This window comes from Xiphophorus maculatus, chromosome 14, assembly GCF_002775205.1.
Source record: "Xiphophorus maculatus strain JP 163 A chromosome 14, X_maculatus-5.0-male, whole genome shotgun sequence".
Classification (NCBI taxonomy): Eukaryota; Metazoa; Chordata; class Actinopteri; order Cyprinodontiformes; family Poeciliidae; genus Xiphophorus; species Xiphophorus maculatus.
In genome coordinates this window covers 12,224,950-12,245,925 of record NC_036456.1, presented here as the reverse complement: position 1 = coordinate 12,245,925, position 20,976 = coordinate 12,224,950, and the positions used below count along the sequence as shown (strand labels likewise).

At 41.3% G+C, this 20,976-nt stretch overlaps 1 protein-coding gene and 1 long non-coding RNA gene across 5 annotated transcripts in view; one reads left to right on the top strand and one right to left on the bottom strand.

Moving 5' to 3' along the window:
• Positions 1 to 11,749, bottom strand: part of nwd2 (NACHT and WD repeat domain containing 2) — a 44,293-nt gene extending 32,544 nt beyond the window's left edge. The window contains exons 1-4 of one of the 4 annotated variants that reach the window (XM_023346458.1): positions 11,558 to 11,749; positions 11,240 to 11,369; positions 10,484 to 10,655; positions 1,419 to 1,507 (exon numbers count right to left, since the gene is read on the bottom strand). In XM_023346458.1, the coding sequence (XP_023202226.1) occupies positions 1,419 to 1,507; positions 10,484 to 10,634 (240 nt within the window). In that variant the 5' untranslated portion in view covers positions 10,635 to 10,655; positions 11,240 to 11,369; positions 11,558 to 11,749. The other 3 variants (XM_023346457.1, XM_005804765.2, XM_023346459.1) reach the window with 3 other exon arrangements.
• On the top strand, positions 8,873 to 20,671 carry LOC111610999. The gene is made up of 3 exons (XR_002753851.1): positions 8,873 to 8,958; positions 9,301 to 9,333; positions 20,595 to 20,671. It is a non-coding gene; the product is annotated as an uncharacterized LOC111610999 (long non-coding RNA).
• The last annotated feature ends 305 nt before the right edge of the window (positions 20,672 to 20,976 follow it).

Genomic DNA, 20,976 nt, shown 5'->3' with positions numbered 1-20,976 from the left:
TGATGAGGGACTTGGGAGAATTGGTTTTCGGCAGCAGCTTTGGCATATGTGTGTCAGCGGATGTGCACGAGCGTGTGTGAGTAATGGGGGGAGAAAAGAGGGGTGCGTGGATGTGAAGGAGGAGGCAGGACTGATCGTAAATTACAAATGCAAAAAAAAGAAAGAAGAACAAATTCAATTCGGCAAAAAATCCACAACACGGAACGGGGGAAAAAAAAATCATTAAGGATTTCACACGGCAAATGATTCATGAGCCAAACGTGATCACACATATTGGCACGCATCATCAGCGAGCTCCAGTGAAAAGGTGATTCCAGCCAAGGAGGCGACTCTCATATGGAGAAGGTGAGGATGAGGAGGAGGAGGAGAAGAAGAAGGGGGAGGAGGAAGAGCAATGCAAGTGAGTCACGGTATTAACTTCCAGGCCTTCTGCATAATCATTTCAGCTCACGCTTCATCGCAGGGAGCTGAATCACCAGACAGACACGTGGCCCAGAGTCTTCTGTTATCTCCTTTTATCGCACACGCTTCTGTTCATGTATGTGTGACGTGTGTGGCATCACGAGAGGCTGCCAAATGGATAAAACCACAGGTTAATCTGCCTTAGAGGGCAGAGTGTGAGTGTTGCAACAAAGATGCTCTGAAACAAAACAATCAATAGATTGCTCTGATTGCAAACCAGCTGGATTAAGTCAATCTGTAATTTGCTTATTAATGCACTCGCTGAACTTTTTACTCAACAGCTTTTTGGAATTGGTAATTAAATAACACATGTAGGGTGTAAAACTGGATGCTATAAGTATTACAAACTGTAAGGTAAGGAGCCACCCCAACCATATACCACTCTGAGCAGGGCTTTGGCTCCCGATCCAAACAACCTCATTAAATGGAGAATCAGGTGATCACTGTCGTCAGAAACAAGTCAGAGGTTCCCCTTTTGTCAGAAATGCCACGAAGCTGTCCAGGAACCAATAACCGTATAGCAGAAATCTCCCTCCTTTCCATCTCCTGCCTCCAGGACTCTCCTGGATTTGCTAAACAAAAGCCTCTGATAGCAATCTCTTTGAGTCCATTGATTTGAAATGCAAATGATCTGGATCAGTGGACGCTGCAGAGACGACGCGGCTGCTCTCTGACGACAACAACAACAAAGGGAAAGCCCTCGCATCGCACTGCCTTATCCACATCTACATGCGTGCCAAACTTCACCAACGGGAGCCTTATCTCTGCTACCCTTCTGTGTCTGCTTGACGAGAAACAGACTTGCGCTTGCAGCCCGAGGGGCCTGTAACACCTATAAACAGCTCTAAAAGACCTAATGTACGCGTAGCTCTACAGGCACCTAGGAAAAAAAAAACTTTGAATGTTCTCATTCTTTGGAGGCAAAAACAGTAAAAAGCACAAAGACTCCCTCTTACCTGGAATTCAATCCCGTAGTTCTCCCTACAGAAGTCTCGCAGTTTAGGGTAGACGTGCTCTTTCAGTGCATTCCTCTCTGCTTCTGTGTCTGAAACACAGAAAACATTATAAGTTCTTCAGCATTGAAAGAATTTTAGCTGAACTCTTGTGAGTTTATTTAACTGCAAACGATGTTTCTCCCTGTACTTATTCTTTCCTGATTTTATTTTTCATATGACCATAAACAGGTCACACACATTTGTATGCAGCTGAACAAACTAAGTGTGTCAGCGTACAACACATGTCTGCCTTACTTTAGTGGCATGTACTCGCATGTTTTTCATTTCAAAGAAAAGATCAGAAAATTGTGTCATGTCATAACGTAAGACAGAGGCAAAAGATTAATCATAAAACTTCCTCCTATCGTTTTAATAATCTACAGCATCATGGACTAGTAAGGATAGAGTTACTAGTCCATCTGACTATTTTCAGATGATAAATCAAATATTTAGTCTTTCTACCTTTTCATTGCACCGCTTTAAGCAGGGTATTGCAGAAAACCCATCTGTTGGAAAAATTCTTTGTGAATTCTGAACCAGCAGATAAATCCAATTTCTTCCCCTTTCGTCATGCTCTCTTCCCTGTCTCCTGACACCTATCACTCTCTTCCTCCTGTGTCTTTGCAGGAGAGTTGAGTGTGGGTGTCTGCTGTAACTGTAAGGGGAAACTGAACTTCCTGGCCACTTGATGCAAACAGTAGAGACAGCGAGGTGGAACTGTACACTGGAGGGTTGTGATTTAATAGTTGATGTGGTGTTCTGTGAATTACCAGGGTAGAATTAACAAGGGATGAGTTAATGTATAAATAGCTTCAGAGGACGTTGATTGCCACAACAATTGAAGATAAAAGTGAGCAAAGGGAAAATTGAGGCATGAAGCTTCACAGTAAGAGGCGCATTTATGGTAAGTCTAATATAAGACTCCGTAGCGCTTCAGCAGCAAACACTAAAACAGTCCTAAAGGTTTTAGATGTATGTTGATGTGTTTGTACAAGATAAAAAAAATTCACAATATTTTGCTTGTGACTAAAACAACAATAAACAGCAAACAAAGTGTTACTCACCAACACATCAGGTAAATTAGAGAAATGAATGGTAAATGGACGGAGCTTGCATAGCACTTTCCCAGTCATTTTGATCACCCAAAATGCTTTACGAAAGAGCCACATTCACCCATCCATGCATTTATACACCAATATGCAGATCTAGGCAACTTGGGGTTAAGTGTGTTGCCCAACAGCACATCAACATGTGACAGGAAAGAGCTGGAATCAAACCTACAATCTTCCAATAACAAGACAGCTATGCTAGCCGCAGTCGACACATGAAAAATCCAAAGTTTCTCTTTAAATTTCTACATTTTAACCAGCAAGCACAATTGCTTTATTCAAAACTTAAAAAAAAAAATCTATTTAGCATAATTGGAATTTTATGTCTAAAAACAAAATCATGATATCTCAGCGCCAGTGTCATATATGTACATTTACACCCTACAGTGTTCATTATGTACCATGTTACAGAGTGGGAGCTCCACTGCTTGTTTATGTGTCCCATTTTCAGTTTCCCGACTTTTTTTTTTTTAAACTATCTTCCAAATGGTTACTGTAATGTATTTGGACAGGCCCAGTCTTGGTTTCTCTCTGTCTGTCTGCGATGGGTGTGGATGGAAAGTTAAAAACAGAACATGCCCCACAGAGACTGCCCCGTGCGGCAGAGAAGCTCACACATATGCGCGCAACAAGCAGCCCTTCAGCTGCTGACCGTGTCATACGCAGCGTGAGTGGACGAGTCCAGAAATCCACTCTGACGTATCTATCTCTCGTCTATCTTTAGTAAGGCTTTGGGGCTGTGACAGAGCAGATATCTGCCCGCAGCAGCCCTGGCAAAATGTCAAACCGAAACCAAATGCATGTAACTGTATGCACATGAAATATAGAGCAGATGCTGCATCGGGGGTGCTCTCATCTCATCCCATTAGTACAATAAACAAAACATTTCGGTGACAGAAACAAGAACGTATCTGCAAAAAGTGACAGTGTTTGTGGAATCAGATTGTGCCTGTTAAGGCATTTGGGATGTTTGGAGCTCTTCTCTGTCTCAACACACTCCACTGTGTTGTTATTTGTGTTGTGCTCATAACAAGGGACTGTCTCTTTTCTTTCGGTGGGACGATGATGAGTTATGGCAACCTGACGTATGTGTGGGTCCGTCGTCCACACAGCAGCATGCAGAAGAACAAAGACTGGATCCTACACCCGCCTGCTTTGTCTCCCTGTGTGTCCATCTCTTCAGTTTTCTTATCTGTTTGTTTGACTAGCAATGAACAATACACCATTCTTATATGTGCTGTCAGGTCTCTTTATTCGTGCTGTCACAGTCTTTATTTTCATCTCTTTCTTTCTCCTCATTCTGGAGAAGTAATGGATGGTCGCAGAAATAAGCCACATGTCCCTGATGATTCCCTTCCGAGTCACTATTTTTGGACTAAAATCCAAAAATAGTCTGAGATCTCCAAGAGTCCAAGAATATGCCTAGATTTTTTTTAAAACTACTATTCTCCTTTTTGGTTAAAAAGTATTATAAAATAAGTAATTCCAGTGCTATTCAAGTCTTATTATAAAGTTACTGGCAAAACAATCCAGAGGACAAACATACAGAATCAGCTCTCATAAAGAGCTGATGTAAAAGAAACAGCAGGCTGACCCTCATTTTTAGCATACCATAATACAAATATCCTGCCTAAAATGTATTCCTTTGCAACAAAAGTTGCAACAAATAATAGAGCCATAGAAATAACTTTAAACTATTTTATTCTACAAAGAGAAATTCTTCTGTCTGCACAAGTGAAGAGTGACAAACTTAACTGAAAGCAGTTTGCTCTTTGGGCTGAGTTACTCAGCTACTCATTATTTGACCACTAGGGGGAGCTCATATACAATGTACTGATACTTGAGCTCTCCCTGTGTATGCGTGGGTTCTCTCCGGGTACTCCGGCTTCCTCCCACAGTCCAAATACATGACTGTTACGTTAATTGGTCTCTCTATATTCTCCTTAGGTGTGAGTGTGTGTGTGCATGATTGTTTGTCCTGTTTGTCTCCGTGTTGCCCTGTGATGAACTGGCGACCTGTCCAGGGTGAACCCCACCTCTTGCCCAAAATGTCTCCAGCACCAGCACCCCTCCTAACCCCATTAGGGACAAGGGTGTAAGAAAATGGATGGATGGATGGATTGATGGATGGATACTTGAGCTTTTAGCCCAAGATAGTTAGTTGGTTAGTGGGAATAGAAAAATAAAGTGTCCTTGTTGTTGTGAGATGCGGTGCACCTGCTCAAGTAAAAAAAAAAAAAAAAACAGAGCTAAGATGAACAATGAAGACGGCCACTTCACCCGTCATTGCAAAATGAAGCACGACAAATGACACACGTCCGGAGAACATCACTGAAAGACACCAACAGCATGACAGGTAATAACAAAACACCTGAGAAACAAAAAGCATGCTGAGAAGTAACACGTTCTTTACCTGTGCAGTTTCAAGTTATACACTTTCCAACTATTTCCCCAAAGCACCCGCTGTGCATAACGGGCCCATAATCAGTACACATACTTAATTTGCGAGAAAGAACTTGCTGTTTCACCAAAAGAGGTTAATGTAGTGTTCAACACCTTCCACTGAACTGAACCGAAACATGTCAACAGAAAGGTGATCAATAACAAGTGACCTGGAAAACCCCTTAAGTCAAAAGGATGAGATGTTCTTGCATTATACGATCAGGAGGAGACCTTAGAGCTTATGCAAACAAGATTTAATGAGGATGGAGAAAACCCACTGGAGCTTACAGTGAGACTACCTGCGTCAGCGTGGTCAGCGTTGAGGATAACTGTAGAAGTTTCCCCCGCATCATGGCTATTGACCTCATATTTGATTAGATCGTCAGAATAGTGCTGCCATGCAATACTCAGCCTGACAGAAACATGCATATGTTCCAGCAGCTGCCTCTATATGCCGAAAAAGTGCTTTCCATTTTAAAACTGTGAAAACTGAAGAAAACATCTGAATTTCCCCAAATTATGAACAGATGTGATCAAAATATCAGAGAGAAACAAACTTTGAAAAAGCAGTCGAATTTCATAGAACCACTTTGCGACCAACAAAACCACTTAAGAACTATCGATGAAGACCAGTTTAAGTTTTACAAGGAAATCTGGCTAGCTACAAGCTAAACGAAAAAATCAGGGGCATCTTACAGATTTTGCACACACGGTCTTTGGTAAACAAAGAAAAATATAGATTTTATTGTTATAGGGTCACAGTAAAGCAGAAAATCGACAAAAATGGCAGTAGCGTTAGCCATAAGTTATACGCTTAACTGCTGCAAAGTCAAAGGCTCAATGCAATCAGCTGGCTTTTCTTACAAACTCTTACCAGTTGCAATAATAAACTGAACTTGACCGCACTGACTAGGATTGGATAGAAATACATTAAACTGATATTGAATCTGTCTGTATGATTGGATAAAATGCACTTTGTATCTCTGTTTAGAGGTTTTTGTGAAGTGTTCTGGGACAACATCTGATGTAAATTGTAACAAATTAAATAAACCGCAGGGCGTGTCGTGGTGGCGTAGGGGTTAGCGCAACCCATCTTTGGAGGCCTTGAGTCCTCGTCGTGGGTTCGACTCCCGGACCCGACGATATTTGTCGCATGTTTTCCCCCTCTCCTTCCCCCTGTCCTGTCAGCCTACTTTCATATAAGGGACACTAGAGGCCACAAAAGACCCCCTGGAGGGGTAAAAAAAAACAAAAAAATGAGTTGAACTGAATCAAAGTGGATGCATATCATCAAAAAAAGTTCTTAACATTCATAGAAGAGATCAGATAATTTTTAACTGAAAGAAAATGATCCCAAACAAATTTGGGTTATGTTAATAAAGTTAGCAGATAACCATGATTAAATTTTGGATTGACAGTCAATCAGTATGGAATTTGTTTTTTTAGATATGTAAAGGTGGGTATCATCGGCATAAGACAAAAAGCCCCTGACTTATTAAAAAAAAACTTAGACCAAAAGGTACAGAAGAAGAATAACTAAAAAGAAGGGGAAATCGGACAGCGCCTTGGGGAACATCAGTGACAAATGGTGAACCTGAAATGTTGTTACCTTACATATTAATTATGATCTGGAAGACAGAATTTGTGAGATCCCACTGATGGCAAAAGATTTTAATCTCATGAGGAGAATATAATGAGAAACTGCATCAAAGGCAGGTCTCTGATCAAGAAGTGTTGTTAAAAGCACGCAGTAAGATTACATCTGTTGATCCTTTGATGATTTGTTAACTGTGTTGGGGCTGAAAACTTGACTGAAACTGTCAGATGGTAATTGTTAAGACTGAGAAAGTATGCACCAGATTATTGGTGCATACTTTGGTGCAAGATGTAAAATTAAACAGAAAGAGGATACGCCGGATGCAACACGAGCGACAAATGAACCCAATTGACAGATTTATGAATGAATCCAAATATTTATATTAGCACTTCTGAGTTTTGTTTACACATATAACTGGAGGTAATCATCACTATCACTTTTTACAGACAGTACATTGTCTTCCAATTATCCAAAATTGGGCCATCATTATTTGCAAAAAGCAGCACCATCTGACTCTAATTAAATATTTTTAATTTAACTTGTTCCATTTTAAGCCTCAAAGTCTCAGAGAGTTAGAACCAAAGACCAACTCTTTCGAGTTCCTAATTGTGCAGCGATGCTTTACAAAACTAGGGGAGAGGTCAGTAGGAGCTGCTGCCAGACTTATCAAAGGAACCTCCTCTATCCCCTCAGGGAGCAAGCAGAGGCAAGAAGCCTCAGGAGAGAAGAAATCATCCGGAAAACACCAACATTTTCGTAGCACAGAATGGGGACATGCAAAGCCCCAGAAGTCCAACTTTCAGCACCCCGTCAATGAAGCACTTTTATTAAAAAGCAGCCACAATTTGACATAGTTTTCCCTCAAACTCAGACTTAATGGAAAGAAACAGATATCTAAGAAGCTCGAGAAAGTCTAAAAGAAATTCTGGGGAAGTAGCCTTATGAAAATAAAAAATGTAAATTAAAAGAGGGGGAATGATTGTGGTGCGTTGGAGGCTGGATTTCATGCGTCTTGCCTCCAAGGTCTCTTGCTTTTACCAAATTTAAACAGCTTAAGAGATATATCGCCGTTTGAAAGCAGGCTACGGCTTCGGCGCCAGATCCCCAAAGGTGACTTGAGCTGGGTTCTGCGGCTGCCTCCGTATGGATCCATGGGCACACGCAGATAATCGACCGATTAGACGAGCTGTAAAATCTATCCACTGATACATGCCAAAACAAATCACACGAGGATTTTTCCTGGTCTGTTACTGCTGTCTGGGTACTGTAGCAACAAAACCTAATGGGTTTTTAAATGATCGGCTGTGGTCGCACACACATGCACATAAATTCCTTTGTAGCAATAAGCATTAAAAATGTCCCCATTTTATATCACAAACACAAACCACAGTCTGGGATTTTATGAGACAAATCAACACAATTTGGACATAAGTGAGAAGTTGACGGAAAATGCTGCATAATTTTTTTACATTTTTTGAAAATAAATAAACATATGACACATGTAGGGGATCTCTTTTGCTCCAATGTGTTTGAACACTACTGGTAATTGCGTCCAACTCTCTCAATTATCCAGGAAAATATTTCAAATACTTGTTTTATATTATGATTTCAGATTTGGTTTTTGTGAAGTACTTTTACAATCAATGGCTTTTTTGTTTGTTTTGGGATTTGAATCCCAGTAAAGAGGAGAAAAGAGGTTGAGCTGCTCAAAACACCATCAGAATGTGAACCGATTCCTCTGATCCAGGTCACTGACCTTAGATTAGAGCTATCCATGCTAAATAAGTGCAAGGATAGCCCCCTCTAGTGAACATAAGAAAACACTCTGCAGCAGGGCTCATGGGCAAAGAAAGGTTATTTTATTAATCAGGGATGGAGGTGATTGTTAGATATCAATTAAATCTCCTACCAACAGGGCAGATTTGTTGCTTAATAAAGTTTCTGAACACTCTTTTGAGTTTTTATGTAACTGAGGGAGTGAATAATACAATCTAAGCTAATGCCATGAGCATTAGCTTGCAATTATATGTAAATAGTTAAAGTTACGGTAGAACCTGCTACCTGGTGACTAAATGCACCAGCGCATTGCACTGGTTACTTGTGCCTCACTAATCTGAAAACAGAGGTTCGTAATTGGAGGTCTTTGTGTTTTTGACTGAGGTGTGTATCTTTCCATTTGTGTTGATGCTGTTTAAAGATTTACTCCGAGCACGGCTCGCTCGCCCTCTCATTGTTTTTCCGTCCACGCGTAGAGCGGAGCGTTAAAATCTAGTCGACACAGGAAGCTGCCGCCGACTGAGCAGGCCACAGGTGGCCAAACAATACCCGGCTCTTTACAGCCCAACAGTCTCAGGTGAGTCCACGTGTTCCTTCGACGCAGGCTTCGTTCCGATTAGGGAAAAGAAAGGAAGTGGCGGAGACACATCAATGACAGCAACCACCATCCTCCGCTCTGTCCGTCGCTCTCTCTCATAGCCTACTCTACTTCCCCTGCCTTGTTTACTCCAGTTTTACCGAGACTATTTTTACACCCTCGCCCAGAGGGCATATTCAAATCCAGAGCTGCAACTGGGTGTCTCCTCTGCGACCCGACTGTCTTACACTCTGCTCGCACCACGCAGTCTGTGCTGAAAGCAATCTGTTGTGTCACATGCTTTATTGGAAAAGGCTCACAATGTTTTTTTTTCCTTCCCAGCTTCCCTTGCTGTGCTACAATTAGAACAAGTGGGTAAGTGAACACCTCAGTGCCGTGTAAATCAAAGTGCCACGTTTGTAGCAGCAAGCCAAAGACACATATGCTCGGAATGTGATGATAATGTCTCCTCATTTGTGATATATGCAGGAAATAAAAGTGTACACACGCTCGGGATCAAGTTGCGTTAACATTTGATAAAACACCGCAAAGGCTTCTCAAAGCTCCGCAGCGTGAAACCTTTGCGAAAAAAGTGCCTTGGAAATAGAGAGTAAACACAAGGCAATGCATATTTGTGAATTAGAAAGAAAAGTCTACATGGTTTTCACTATATTTTAGAAATTATCATTTGAAAAGTGGAACAAGTTGGTTGAAGACCGTCTCTAAAAACATCAGTTTTCAAGTCTTGCCACAGAGTCTTGACTCGAACTAACTCATTCTAGTCTTTTCTTTCACCGTCCTGCTGGAAACGGTGTCAAGTCTTCTCCAGCTACTAACCTCCACCCATTTCCCATCAGCTGTGACCAGCTTCCCTGCCCCTCCTGAAGCATCCACAAGGCATTATGCCACCATCACCTTGCTTCAGTGATTCTTCTGGATGGTGTATTCAGGAAAATGTGCAATGCTGGTTTTCTGCCACACAGTGTTTTGTGTGTAGACCAAAACTTTCATCTGTATCTTAACCCAAAACTTCATCAAATTGTTTTGGTTTGAGGCAAATAGTACTTCTTTGAACTTCTTTTGAACAATAATTTTCTTCCATAAATGCCATATTTTCGTAGTTGTCACAGACATTTGGACTTTTTCTTTGCATTTTTATACGACTGACTGGACAGTTCTCTGTGACACATTCAAAACTTTTTATGTTATTTCAGCTTTGGCTATTGCTGCATTATCTAACCCTGTTTTAAGCTCATCCCTTTCTTACCATTGATGTGTCTTCATGATGTGAAAAGGGTGTTCTTGGGGACCTTGATGGGATTTGTCTTTTCATATTTCACTTTGCATTAAGCACTAAATGATGCTGCTCAAAACATATTGAAATTCATGCCTGTGCCTTCAGGAAGTCTATCAACAGTTTTGCAAAGCACTGTGGGTGATGGCTCTGGTGCCACGATGAGAGGGTCTGTGGGCTCCACCGGGGTTGAGATCTGTATCAAGCAGGTGTCACGCTCTCAGGTCTTACCATCGGGGTTGGCGCAGATGAAGACCCGGACGCTGCGGCCGGTGGGAACATGGTGCGGCGGCAGGGCGTTGATGTTGCCGCTGATGGCCGCCCTGCGCAGCGCCGACTCCCGCGGGCACGGCTGCCTGCTCCCCACTCCCGATGGCCACATGGGAGGCGACTTCCAGCGTGGCTGCACACACACAGACACACGCATGAAGGGGATCGTGTTAGCGCAGCCAGGATTTTTTTTTTTTTTTTAATATTTAACATAGCTACATTTGCGCGCAGATTCCCTCTGACCCATCCACGCACACACATTTAATGGGACGTTGAAACTTGGCAAACCTCACATCTCATGTTATTTAACTTTTTGGAAACAATTCAAATTACAATCCTGTATTTTTTTAAAAAAAAAATATAAAACCTATTGATGAAACAATGTGATATGCCACAGATGTAACCCCCATTAACACACTCGCACGCACACACGCCAACGCACGCACCACGCACAAACACATCCGTCAAGTTAGAATGAATCTGCCAAATCTGTTCTAAAACACAGCAACGATACTGAATGAATCTGTTAAGGCATTCATAAAAAAAGGAGCTTACGCACAGCCTACTATACCGCCACGGTGCATGCGTAATGTGCAAACATGTCCTTGGACGCATTCATGAATTGTCATGCCACTGTGGGGACAAACAGACAAACAGAACGAGACGATACAGAAGTCGAACAGACGAGCAAAGGCAAGCATCAGTCGGGTTCCCCACCCCAGAGAAAGAAGATGCTTGTGGAGGCGAATAACCGCTAAGAAAGGTTATTCCAGATGCCAAGTGAGGTGGTCGCTGGTTTTCCGGAGTTTCTGTATCTTGAAATCTTTTTGTTTCACAGACGGAAAACCTCGAGAAAAAGACAACAGTAATAGTAAAAAAAAAAAGAAAACAAGTAGTCCAAGTCTACATTAAATCCTCTAAACAAGGACTAAGAATAGTGAAAGCACAGAGGCACCGCATCCACAGAGAGTAGTGGTCTCTACTAGTGATGCTGGAGACAGGCACAACAGCAAGGATGCACTTCTTGTTGCTCACGTTCATTCGCTTCATTTCGCGGCTTCCGAAAATGTCCAAGCGTCGAGGGCGACAAGAAGGGGGCAAAAACGCCCATCAGAGTGGCCGTGACCGATGCGAGACGTCTGGAGACGGTGAAACGGACGCCGAGAGTCGGAGTGCTCCCCGTGGCATCCTGCTGCGTTTCTGCGAGCCGACTGTTCGGAGCTCAGAGAGAGCGCCGGGAGAGAGAGAGCGCGTAAAGTCCGCAGACATTAAAGCACCACTATCGGCGGAGACCTTCAAAATAAACCCCGTTGCGCTCAGAAACGTCCTACAAGCGTCTCATTTTTAGTATTTAATAAAAGAAAATTAAGGAAATAAGCAGTGAATACCCTTTTTACATCCCGGGAGGGTTATTTTTTTTAATTTATTTTTTCCTCGTACTCACCGAGACGACGTCCGCCGAAGTTCTGCTTTTTTTTTTTTTTACGTTAAAGAGGGGCGCAGTTCCGGCCGCTTCCTAGCTTTGAATGTCCGGCTTGACGGAACAAGCAGAGGATGCTGTGGAGGTCCCTCCTCCTCCTGCACCCTGTCACCCTCCTCTCCGGCGCAGGGGGAGCTTACCGTAGGCCCTCTTAAAATCGCAACGGCCCGCCAAGTCAGCATTGTGTAGTCATAAACGGTGTTACCTCCGCTGTGTCCACACCAAATGAATAAAAGGTGCATAAGCTAGATATAGTAATCTGATATATAATCAGCAAATATCACATGCATTTGGAGCAAGTTTTTACTTTCTGATGTTGGCTGTCTTTTTGTTCTGGAGACTAAATTTCTCAGTTTCTCTCTTAGGCAGCTAGCCCAATTAGCTAAATGAGGAACAGCCGCTGATGTCTGAAGATTGCCAAACTTATGTAATGTGATGGCAAAAACCGAAGTACATCCTGTGCTTAATATTGAATAGCACAGGAATGTAATTTTGTATTTCTAATGAGGAAATTGTTTTCAATTGTCTGTCGAAAAGGTAGCGGCCAACTGAAAGCCAAGTTTGTGTCATGTTGTCAATCTGAATTAGAGTTGACTTATTATTACAGTCCTTGAGAAGAGAAAGGTTTTGGTCAAAAACGTCATATAAAAAGTAAAAGCTTGCTCTCCTTATTTTGTATTGTTGTATATTCTCATTTTGATTGATTTAAAAGTTCACCATTTTCAGACCAAGATTATGGCAGCTAGCCTAATTAGATAAAACAGGAACAAACTCTTATTAAACTAACTTATAACTGATGCGGCCATAGTGAAATGTAACAAAGCCCTTAACTGCCAGAGCCAGGAAATAAATACAGAAGAAGATACGAGAACATTTTTCACTATAACAAGGTACAAAATTCTAAGAGAAAAAAAAAACACTCGCCACTATCTCACCGTGGATTCTTCTAGACGACGCTCAAACATCCCAAGAGGTGTTACCATTTTACTGTTATGACCTTTCTTGTTTAAAAGAGAATATATATTGGTTTTTACAGCGATATAAATGTCGTTATCACCAGATGTTACATCTGGTTAAAATGAAAAACTGTCTCACCATAGCGAAATATGACTCCAGTATCTATTTCCAAGCTCTGGCATTTAAACACTTCAGTAGAAATGTAAAGGTATACCCTGTGTCTAGGAGTAAAACCTGCCATAAATATGTTCACATTTTTTAATTTAATGTTGGCTCTATTTTTTACTGTCCTACATAAGCCTTTCTCCCTCCTCCATTTTCACACCAGGGCCCGAGGAGAAAAGCAAGTAAAAATCTATCCCAGAAAATGTTCCAGAACTGAGGTCGTTCTTCTTGGACACAACCTGAAAGGTTTTTTTCTGAACTGAACCTTCCTAGCTTTGTTCTTCAGCCATCTTAATGTTTAAAACTTCTCTACATTTTCACGTTACTTTTGTGGAGTCAGATTTGGCCTGGCCAAATCCAGAAATTGGAAACAAGATAACTCCATAATAACGTATTGCAAAATAAATTGAGCAACATAACTAAATACATGTCTCTTTTTTTATTTACACAGCTATGTAAGTTTTGCTGTCTCTTTTGCTTTTATCAGGGTGTACCTGACTGTCCGTTTTGCTCAGACAGGTTGAGCAGTGGATGAGGAGGGGTTTAAATTAATTGCTTTATCGATAAATGTACCTCTGCTCTGCAGCCTCTGGTTATTCGTGCTGGAAGTTTAAGTGCATTGGACTTGTACTAAATGGAATTGATTACTGTGCTGTTCTTGTGTGGGTGGTGGTGTTGGAGGTGGGGGACGCAGAACCATATATTTTTCCGCACTTCTCAGCCTCGGTGTTCCAGCTGCTGTCTGGACCTGGCGAGAAGTGAGTGGTGCCCTGACCCAAAGTTTAACAACTGATCATTTAAAATTTTAATTCACATGTGAAGAAATGTTTGCACAGCTACATTTTAGCATTTAGATCCAGAATGTAAACAGAAACCTTCAAAACACTGCACTTTGACAGTAGAGTACACTGATCCGCATCTATATATAAATCTAATTAGATCAGTACATTTTAAAATCTACATAGATTAACCATGGTGAATTTAAATAAACATATTCCTCTTACCTGATTAGACAGCAGAGATCTGCTGCAGGTCTTGAGGATGATGAGGGCTTTGCAGGCTCTCTCCGACCCATTTAAGTCAGCCTGCAGGGCCACCAACTCACACCAGAACAAAACTGAGACTCTGGTAGAGCTCAACCGGAGCCTCGTTCCCAACAGTGTTATGACCTTTCCTTATTTGATTGTTCCGCTTCCTTTCATAACACCCAGCTAGTTAATCATGGGTGCACCTGCACTGGATTATTGCACTGCAGTCTTTCCGAAGCATGCGCTTTGACGGGCTAATGTGATCAGGCCGAATAAATGTATACTTTCATTCTTGCCAAAGCAAAGCTATGTTTGGATTTAATGGAGTTAAATAATGGAGAGTTAAAAAATGTTATATCTTGAATGTTCTAGGACTGCTGTATCGGACCACCCAAAGCAAAATGTGAGTCGCTGGGATGATGAGATGTGATGTGTCACCTGGTAGACACACAAACACAAAGAACAGACACTGGCTGTTCACTTGGCATCCATACACACAAACAGAAACGGCGACTGCACAAACAGCTGGTGATGGATGGTTGATTCTTCAAAACAGCTGGAGAGGAACAGAGTGGGAGGAAAGGAGGAACACTGGGGCAGGGCTGGTCTATTTTGGTGTGATACCCTTTGGTACCACTGCATTAACTCTTCAGTCATAATGCTCCCTGGACAAGTTTGTTGACTCAGAGTTGAAACGTATTTATCACACGTTTGTTTTCTTCCTAGTTTTAAGACTCTGACATGGTGGGAAGATTTAACAACAAGGTGAGAGTGAGATTTAGATGGAATTGGTTGCTGTTCATGCATAACACATTCATTTTTAGTTTGTCAATATAAAGACACAGTGAATTATCTTGAAAAGAAAAGAAATTGCAATAAAAAATCCTAGCAACAACGGCTAATTTATTAGGTTTTTCTTGCTCATATTGATTTTGATGGACCTACGTTTGTTTTCAGAACTGTCTTCATTCTTCAAGGTGACAAAATTCAACAAACTTCCTGAGTTCCTGAGAGATTTTCACTCATATTGATTTGTTAATGTCATGCATTTTCATCATATGCACTTAATCCATGATGTAAATCTTCTGTTTTACTACATAACAAATGTTGTCTGGAGGACCTGGTCACCAACAACACTTTTAGGAAGACTGTGACCTTTGAACAACGCTCAAGAGACCAAAGTATTTTGTTAAAATACCTCCCACACCATTCCACTACAAGTCTGAACCATTGAAACACTTTCATGTCATTTATGCCATTTCCCCTACTATCCGAATATTGCAGCTGAAATCAATACTCAACAGACAATCTGTCATTGTCCAGTTTTGATATCTCTCTAGAGATATCATAAGCTGGTTGTAATGAGTGGTTATTTGAGCTACTGTTGCCTTTCTATTATTTCAAACCAGCCTGTCTATTTTCCTTCAGCCTCTGTCATCAACGAGGCACTTCTGTCCACCCAGCTGGCGTTCACTGGATATCCAAAAGCTGGTAGCGTGTGAATGTCTGGGTTGAACGAGACTTTCTGAAATGCACAGACCAGTGGGTTTTTCTTTTAGAAAAAATTATTGTGTTTACATTAAATTTATACAAGTTCCTTGCGATTTAAAGGTAGCCCATTTACCACAACCTGGTGGAGAGTTTAGCTCCTGGTAGGGTTTCCCATGTAAAACTGGCCCCAGGAGAGTGGTCAGACTAAGTCTGATTCAGTGAGTCCAATGATCTGGTTGATCACAAGAAGATTACCTGACTTGGATTAGAAAGACACTCTCATAGAGCCAAACCAGATTTCAGAGCTCACCAGTGACCCTCTCTGGTAACCGAGCTTTAGTTATTTGCCTTTGCCTAGCTCAAAGAAAATACAGGAAATACTGTATGTCCTATGTGGCCCACTTGCCATGCAAGTTGGGTGACGGGAGCCTTGGCTGGCTTTGTTAAAGGAGTTCTGTCCAAGGCACAGAATGTCTAATAAACAGCATGGACTAGCAAAAAAAGGTTCAGAAGTGTACTTGGTACCTGGCCACCGTGGGCCAGGTAATTGCATTTTGTAATGGCATCGGTTTGGATACTTGGGTGAAGAAAAGGGCAGAGCTTTCAACCAATCACTACCTGGTAGAGAGTTGGGTTGGTGGCATAGGTGGCTCCTAGACAGACTAGGTAAAAAACAAACACGTGGCGCAGGTGAGCTGGCAATGGATGGCAGAGGACATGGTTGAGTGATCTTTAACTCATTTCTCTCATTTCCAAAGGGGAGTGGGGACACAGAATATGAATAGACCATGTTCACAAATCCAAGTGTAGAAACTGTGGCCTGAAGGTTGTCAGTCGGTGCCTGTTGCCCTGGCAACCAGATAAATATGGTCATGAATAACAATAAATCAACAATAATAAATAGAAGAGTAAGGGACAAGGAATCCAAATATATACAAATGTTTCGCTGAGTGAACACAAGCTTGCTCTCATGAAAGCACTCTCATACCAGAGGTGCACTCTGACCCAGCTTCATTTCTCTCCGCATTGTTCATTTCCATAAAGTATCATTGAATTTTTAATGAGCTGTACCTTAATTTATTTGTTGTACGATTAAGATTCACTTCCAGCTGTTGTTACCATGACCTTTCTCACCCATGTCCTACCGTTTGTGCTTACACAGAATGGTGATTTATTTGATTTTTTTTTTACATTTCATGTGCAAGCTCAGGTTCGTCTCTAGTGTGTGAATGAGTAGTCACAGGTCTTTGAATTAGCTGATTTCCTGACTTGAATTTCAAGATTCCCATAAGTAACGGATGCTGCTTAACAATTTATGTATGCTAAGCAGATTAACGTTCGGCACCTTGCAAATCACCAGGTTTATTCATGAGTAAAAAATCTTCCACGTCAATAAATTGGAGCTGTTCTCGCCACTTTGGTTTTGATGCACGGAAATGATTTGAGCACTCTGAGGACGAGGTTTTTTTTTTTCTTCCTAGAAACACATCTGTCCTCCTCCACTTTGTCTCCCTGGACAGTGTTTACATTTGCACGTCCGTTAACGCCACTCGCATAATGAAACCCAGGAGATACAAAAGAAAAACAAGAGAATCAATCCTGGCAGTTCTGGCTTTGGCGGACTCAAACATAGCTGGTTTGACTACTATTAGTCAAACCAGCTATGCAGATCGGAGATCAGCATCATTACTTCCTCTCACTATTCTGATCTGTTCTAAACATCTGCACAGGATTAGGAGGTGGTGGGGATGGTTTGGCGAGTTGAGGATGAAGCTATCAAATATGAACATATAGGATAACATGGCAATTAGATTTCTAAAAAGGAAATATAAAACAATGAAGGACAGTATTTAGAGTAGGAGAAAATATTGCATAGATTATAATACACTGTGGAAGCCAGAGTACCCAGAGGGAACCCACACATCCACAAGTGGAGGATGTAAACCTCAGGCAAAATGATCCCAGGCTGGGATGGGAACTCCTGCAACTGAGTAATTATACAGTCAACATATGTATATTATGTAATTTGTAACCAGTATTATGTATTTGGTGTCCAAAATACATAATAATGTCAAAGTCTATTGTTGCATATTTAGACTCTCACAGGTAGAGTCAACTGCCTGCTGACAGACACGAGATATCAGTTGTAGGCACTGTAACCTTCTCCTCTTTATATGTGCAGTTGCTCTGAAAAAAAAACATTATCAGTCATATTTCTGAAGTCAAACATTTGAATTTCTTTAATTTTAAGACAAACTGAAACAGCCTTTTATACAACATGCCCAAATTTCCTCCTCCTCCTCTTGCTAACTTCCCACAGAGTGTGAATCCTGCACCATAACAACAATCAGCCAAGAAACTGTGGTTATATTTGGTCACTTAGAGAGAGATCAGCTATTTGCTCCCTCGTTTTTCAAACAATCCAAAGCCAAGGTGTGAACCGAAGTTATTTATAGCCTCTTACAATCACATCAACCGGGAATCTCTTCATTCCTCAAGCTTGTTTGGTGGTCCAAACTTGCCTTCTAATAAACAACAGCTTTGAATTGGTGTTCGCATTTTTTTTCTCAAGTGGGTGAGACTGGCAGGCAAACCGATGGTTGCTGCAGGCTTTGGAGATGGGATTATTCACAAACAGGAACACCCGGAGTGAAAAAAAAAAAAATAAATCACCACCTCTGAGAAACTGTTTCGGAAATCAACACTGCATAATCACATGGAGCTTGTTGGACCAACACAGGAGTAAACTTACTGTGGGATTTTCAATCTGCTCGTAATCAGAACAATTTAATTGGTAGGGAAGAGACAACTGAAACAGATGTGTTTGAGCATAATACAAAGTTTGAAGAAAACAATACACAGCGTGTTGGCGCGCAAAAAACTTCAACCCAACGGCTAAACAAGGTGGTGAATGTGTGATGATATGGTCTTGCGTGGCAGACCAATAACATGACCTGAGCATCTTCCAGCCTCTGAGTGGAGATGAAGTGTTTTAGCATTCTAGAGTCGTTTGTCAGATAATGTGTCTGAAACTATCCAAATTTTCAACATAGCTTAAAAAGAAAAGAACCATGATGTTGAGATGATCCAATCAAATAACTGATATGTGTCTGATATAAACACACTTACAGGATTATAAGAAAGTTGCGCGAAAGAGGTTTGGAAACCTGCAGGAGTCGAAGCATTGTTGTAAAAAAAAATCCAGAGAAAAAACTACGTTCCACTAAGATATACTGTATATTCCACTTAAATATTTTTCTTGACTCCACTCTCATTGGAAAAAAAAAAGAAAAAAAGTGACAGTGACATAAAACATGTTTTTTGCCCACAATTTCCCATTTTTCACTATTTCATTAATAGCTAAGCACCACTTCTCATGTCACCATCTTGCATGCGTCCTTTGATCTGTTTTACTGGAAAACAGCTGATATGCCAGGAAGATTGTGGCTTCAAACAGAAGCAATAGATTATGTCGTCAATCCTGCATTTAACACATACTGAGACAGACCTGGCACTGAAAACTGCACTCTGCCCGGCTGCTTAGATGCCAAAACAAGTCTTTGGCATTCACACTGCTGTATGCTGTATTTCAGAGATTTAAGGGTATGTATGCTGCATTGAAGCGCTTGCATTATGTTGATTTTTTTTTTTTTTTGCAGCAGCAGAGGAGCCATGAAATGCACTGCTAATTGACTTGATAATCTTTAGTGGTACCTTCAGTTTGAATGCGAACAGGCTAGTTAAGGCAGGTGTGAGTGTGGATGAAACAGAGAGTTAAACTTAGCTTCTGCTTCATTTCCTTATTAGACTAGCTTACTAAAATGTTAGACAAAGTGGCTGGGCTGCCATCTTCTCTTTAAAGTGTGACTTGCTAAAGTTGATACCAACCATAGTTGCTGTGTGTGCAGGAGATCCTACATAAAACCTTTAGAGAAGCTGCAACCTGATTAAAACATAAGATAAAAAAAGTGAGGAAACAACTAACATATGCAGCATATGCACTAACATATACAACTAACACATTGTAGATGATGTTTTTGATTTTTAACTTTAAAAAATGACAAACAGCATAGCATTATAGCAGTGAAGATGGCAGTAGTGCATTTACACGTATTATTGTACCCCACATCTGCTGTTATCTCATTTTTACCACTTCTTAGTTAGTTATTTAAACAGTACAATTTTGCCTGTTCAGATGCCTACTGCAGGTGGGACAGTGTAGAATTATTAAGCTACTTTTTACTGATAATAATTCATACATCTGTCTAGACCTTGGGTTGTTTGAGTTGGTTTTGGGTTTTATTATTTCTGTGTTCCTTTTTTTATTATTAGATCAGTCATGTTTCTGTTTTACTTATATGCAGTCCCTTCTGCTGATTCTAGTTAATCTGGTTTATTTCCTGTTCTGCTATGCTACTTCCTCTTTCTCTCTCTCCTTCTGCTCTCTCCTCACACCTGCAAACCGTTAGCTCATCAGCCCAGGTATTTTGTTCAGCATTGCACTTCCCAGTACTTAAGCATTTCATTCTCAGTTCCTCCTTACTGGTTCCTCCCATCTATGCTGTTTAGTCATGTCTATCCCTCTTACCTCCTGGTTGTTCCTAGTTCCTGTTATTTTTGTTCTGCTCTGGCTCCCTGCGTACTTCTTTCTTGGTTTCTTCATTTTTTATTAAATCTTCAAAATTAACTCAAAATCTCAGCCTGTTGTATGTGGTTCCAACATCGGCACTCATTACGACATCAGTCTCAAAGTCTATTTGAAATGTGAAGAAGAAATACTTACAAAAACACCTAATAAATGGATGATATTTCTGTAATATTCTTAGAGTTATGATTTATTTTGAATCAACTGCAAAGTTTAACAATGAGAATATTCTACAAGAACTTATACTGAATTAAATTAAAACGTAAATGAATTATTAATCAAATAAAGATTTACTTCTCCCTAAAGATTGATCAGTGAAAGATGGACAAAATGGAGCCTTGGCGAAAATTCAAACTGGGAGACTCGACCAGCTTCACCACATCATCTAATCACTACGCCCGACCGCAGCCAATCCGGACCGGAGCTTCACGCCGCTCCAGCCAATCGTCGTCCAAAGACACCTTCAAAAGTCCAAGCTACCCTGGGGTCTTCCTGCTCGTCAGCCGTGCTTCGACCCACCTCCTCCCCTTCTCCACCTTCACCATGAGGGTCGTCCTCCAGGATCCCTTGTGCTCTTCCTCTCCAAGCTCCGCTCCACCACCAGTTTCGGTCCCGGGGGGGAAGACTATCCCGAGCTCGCCGAGCAGACCGCCTGCTCACGGCGATCCTCGGCTCACGGTCTTCTGCC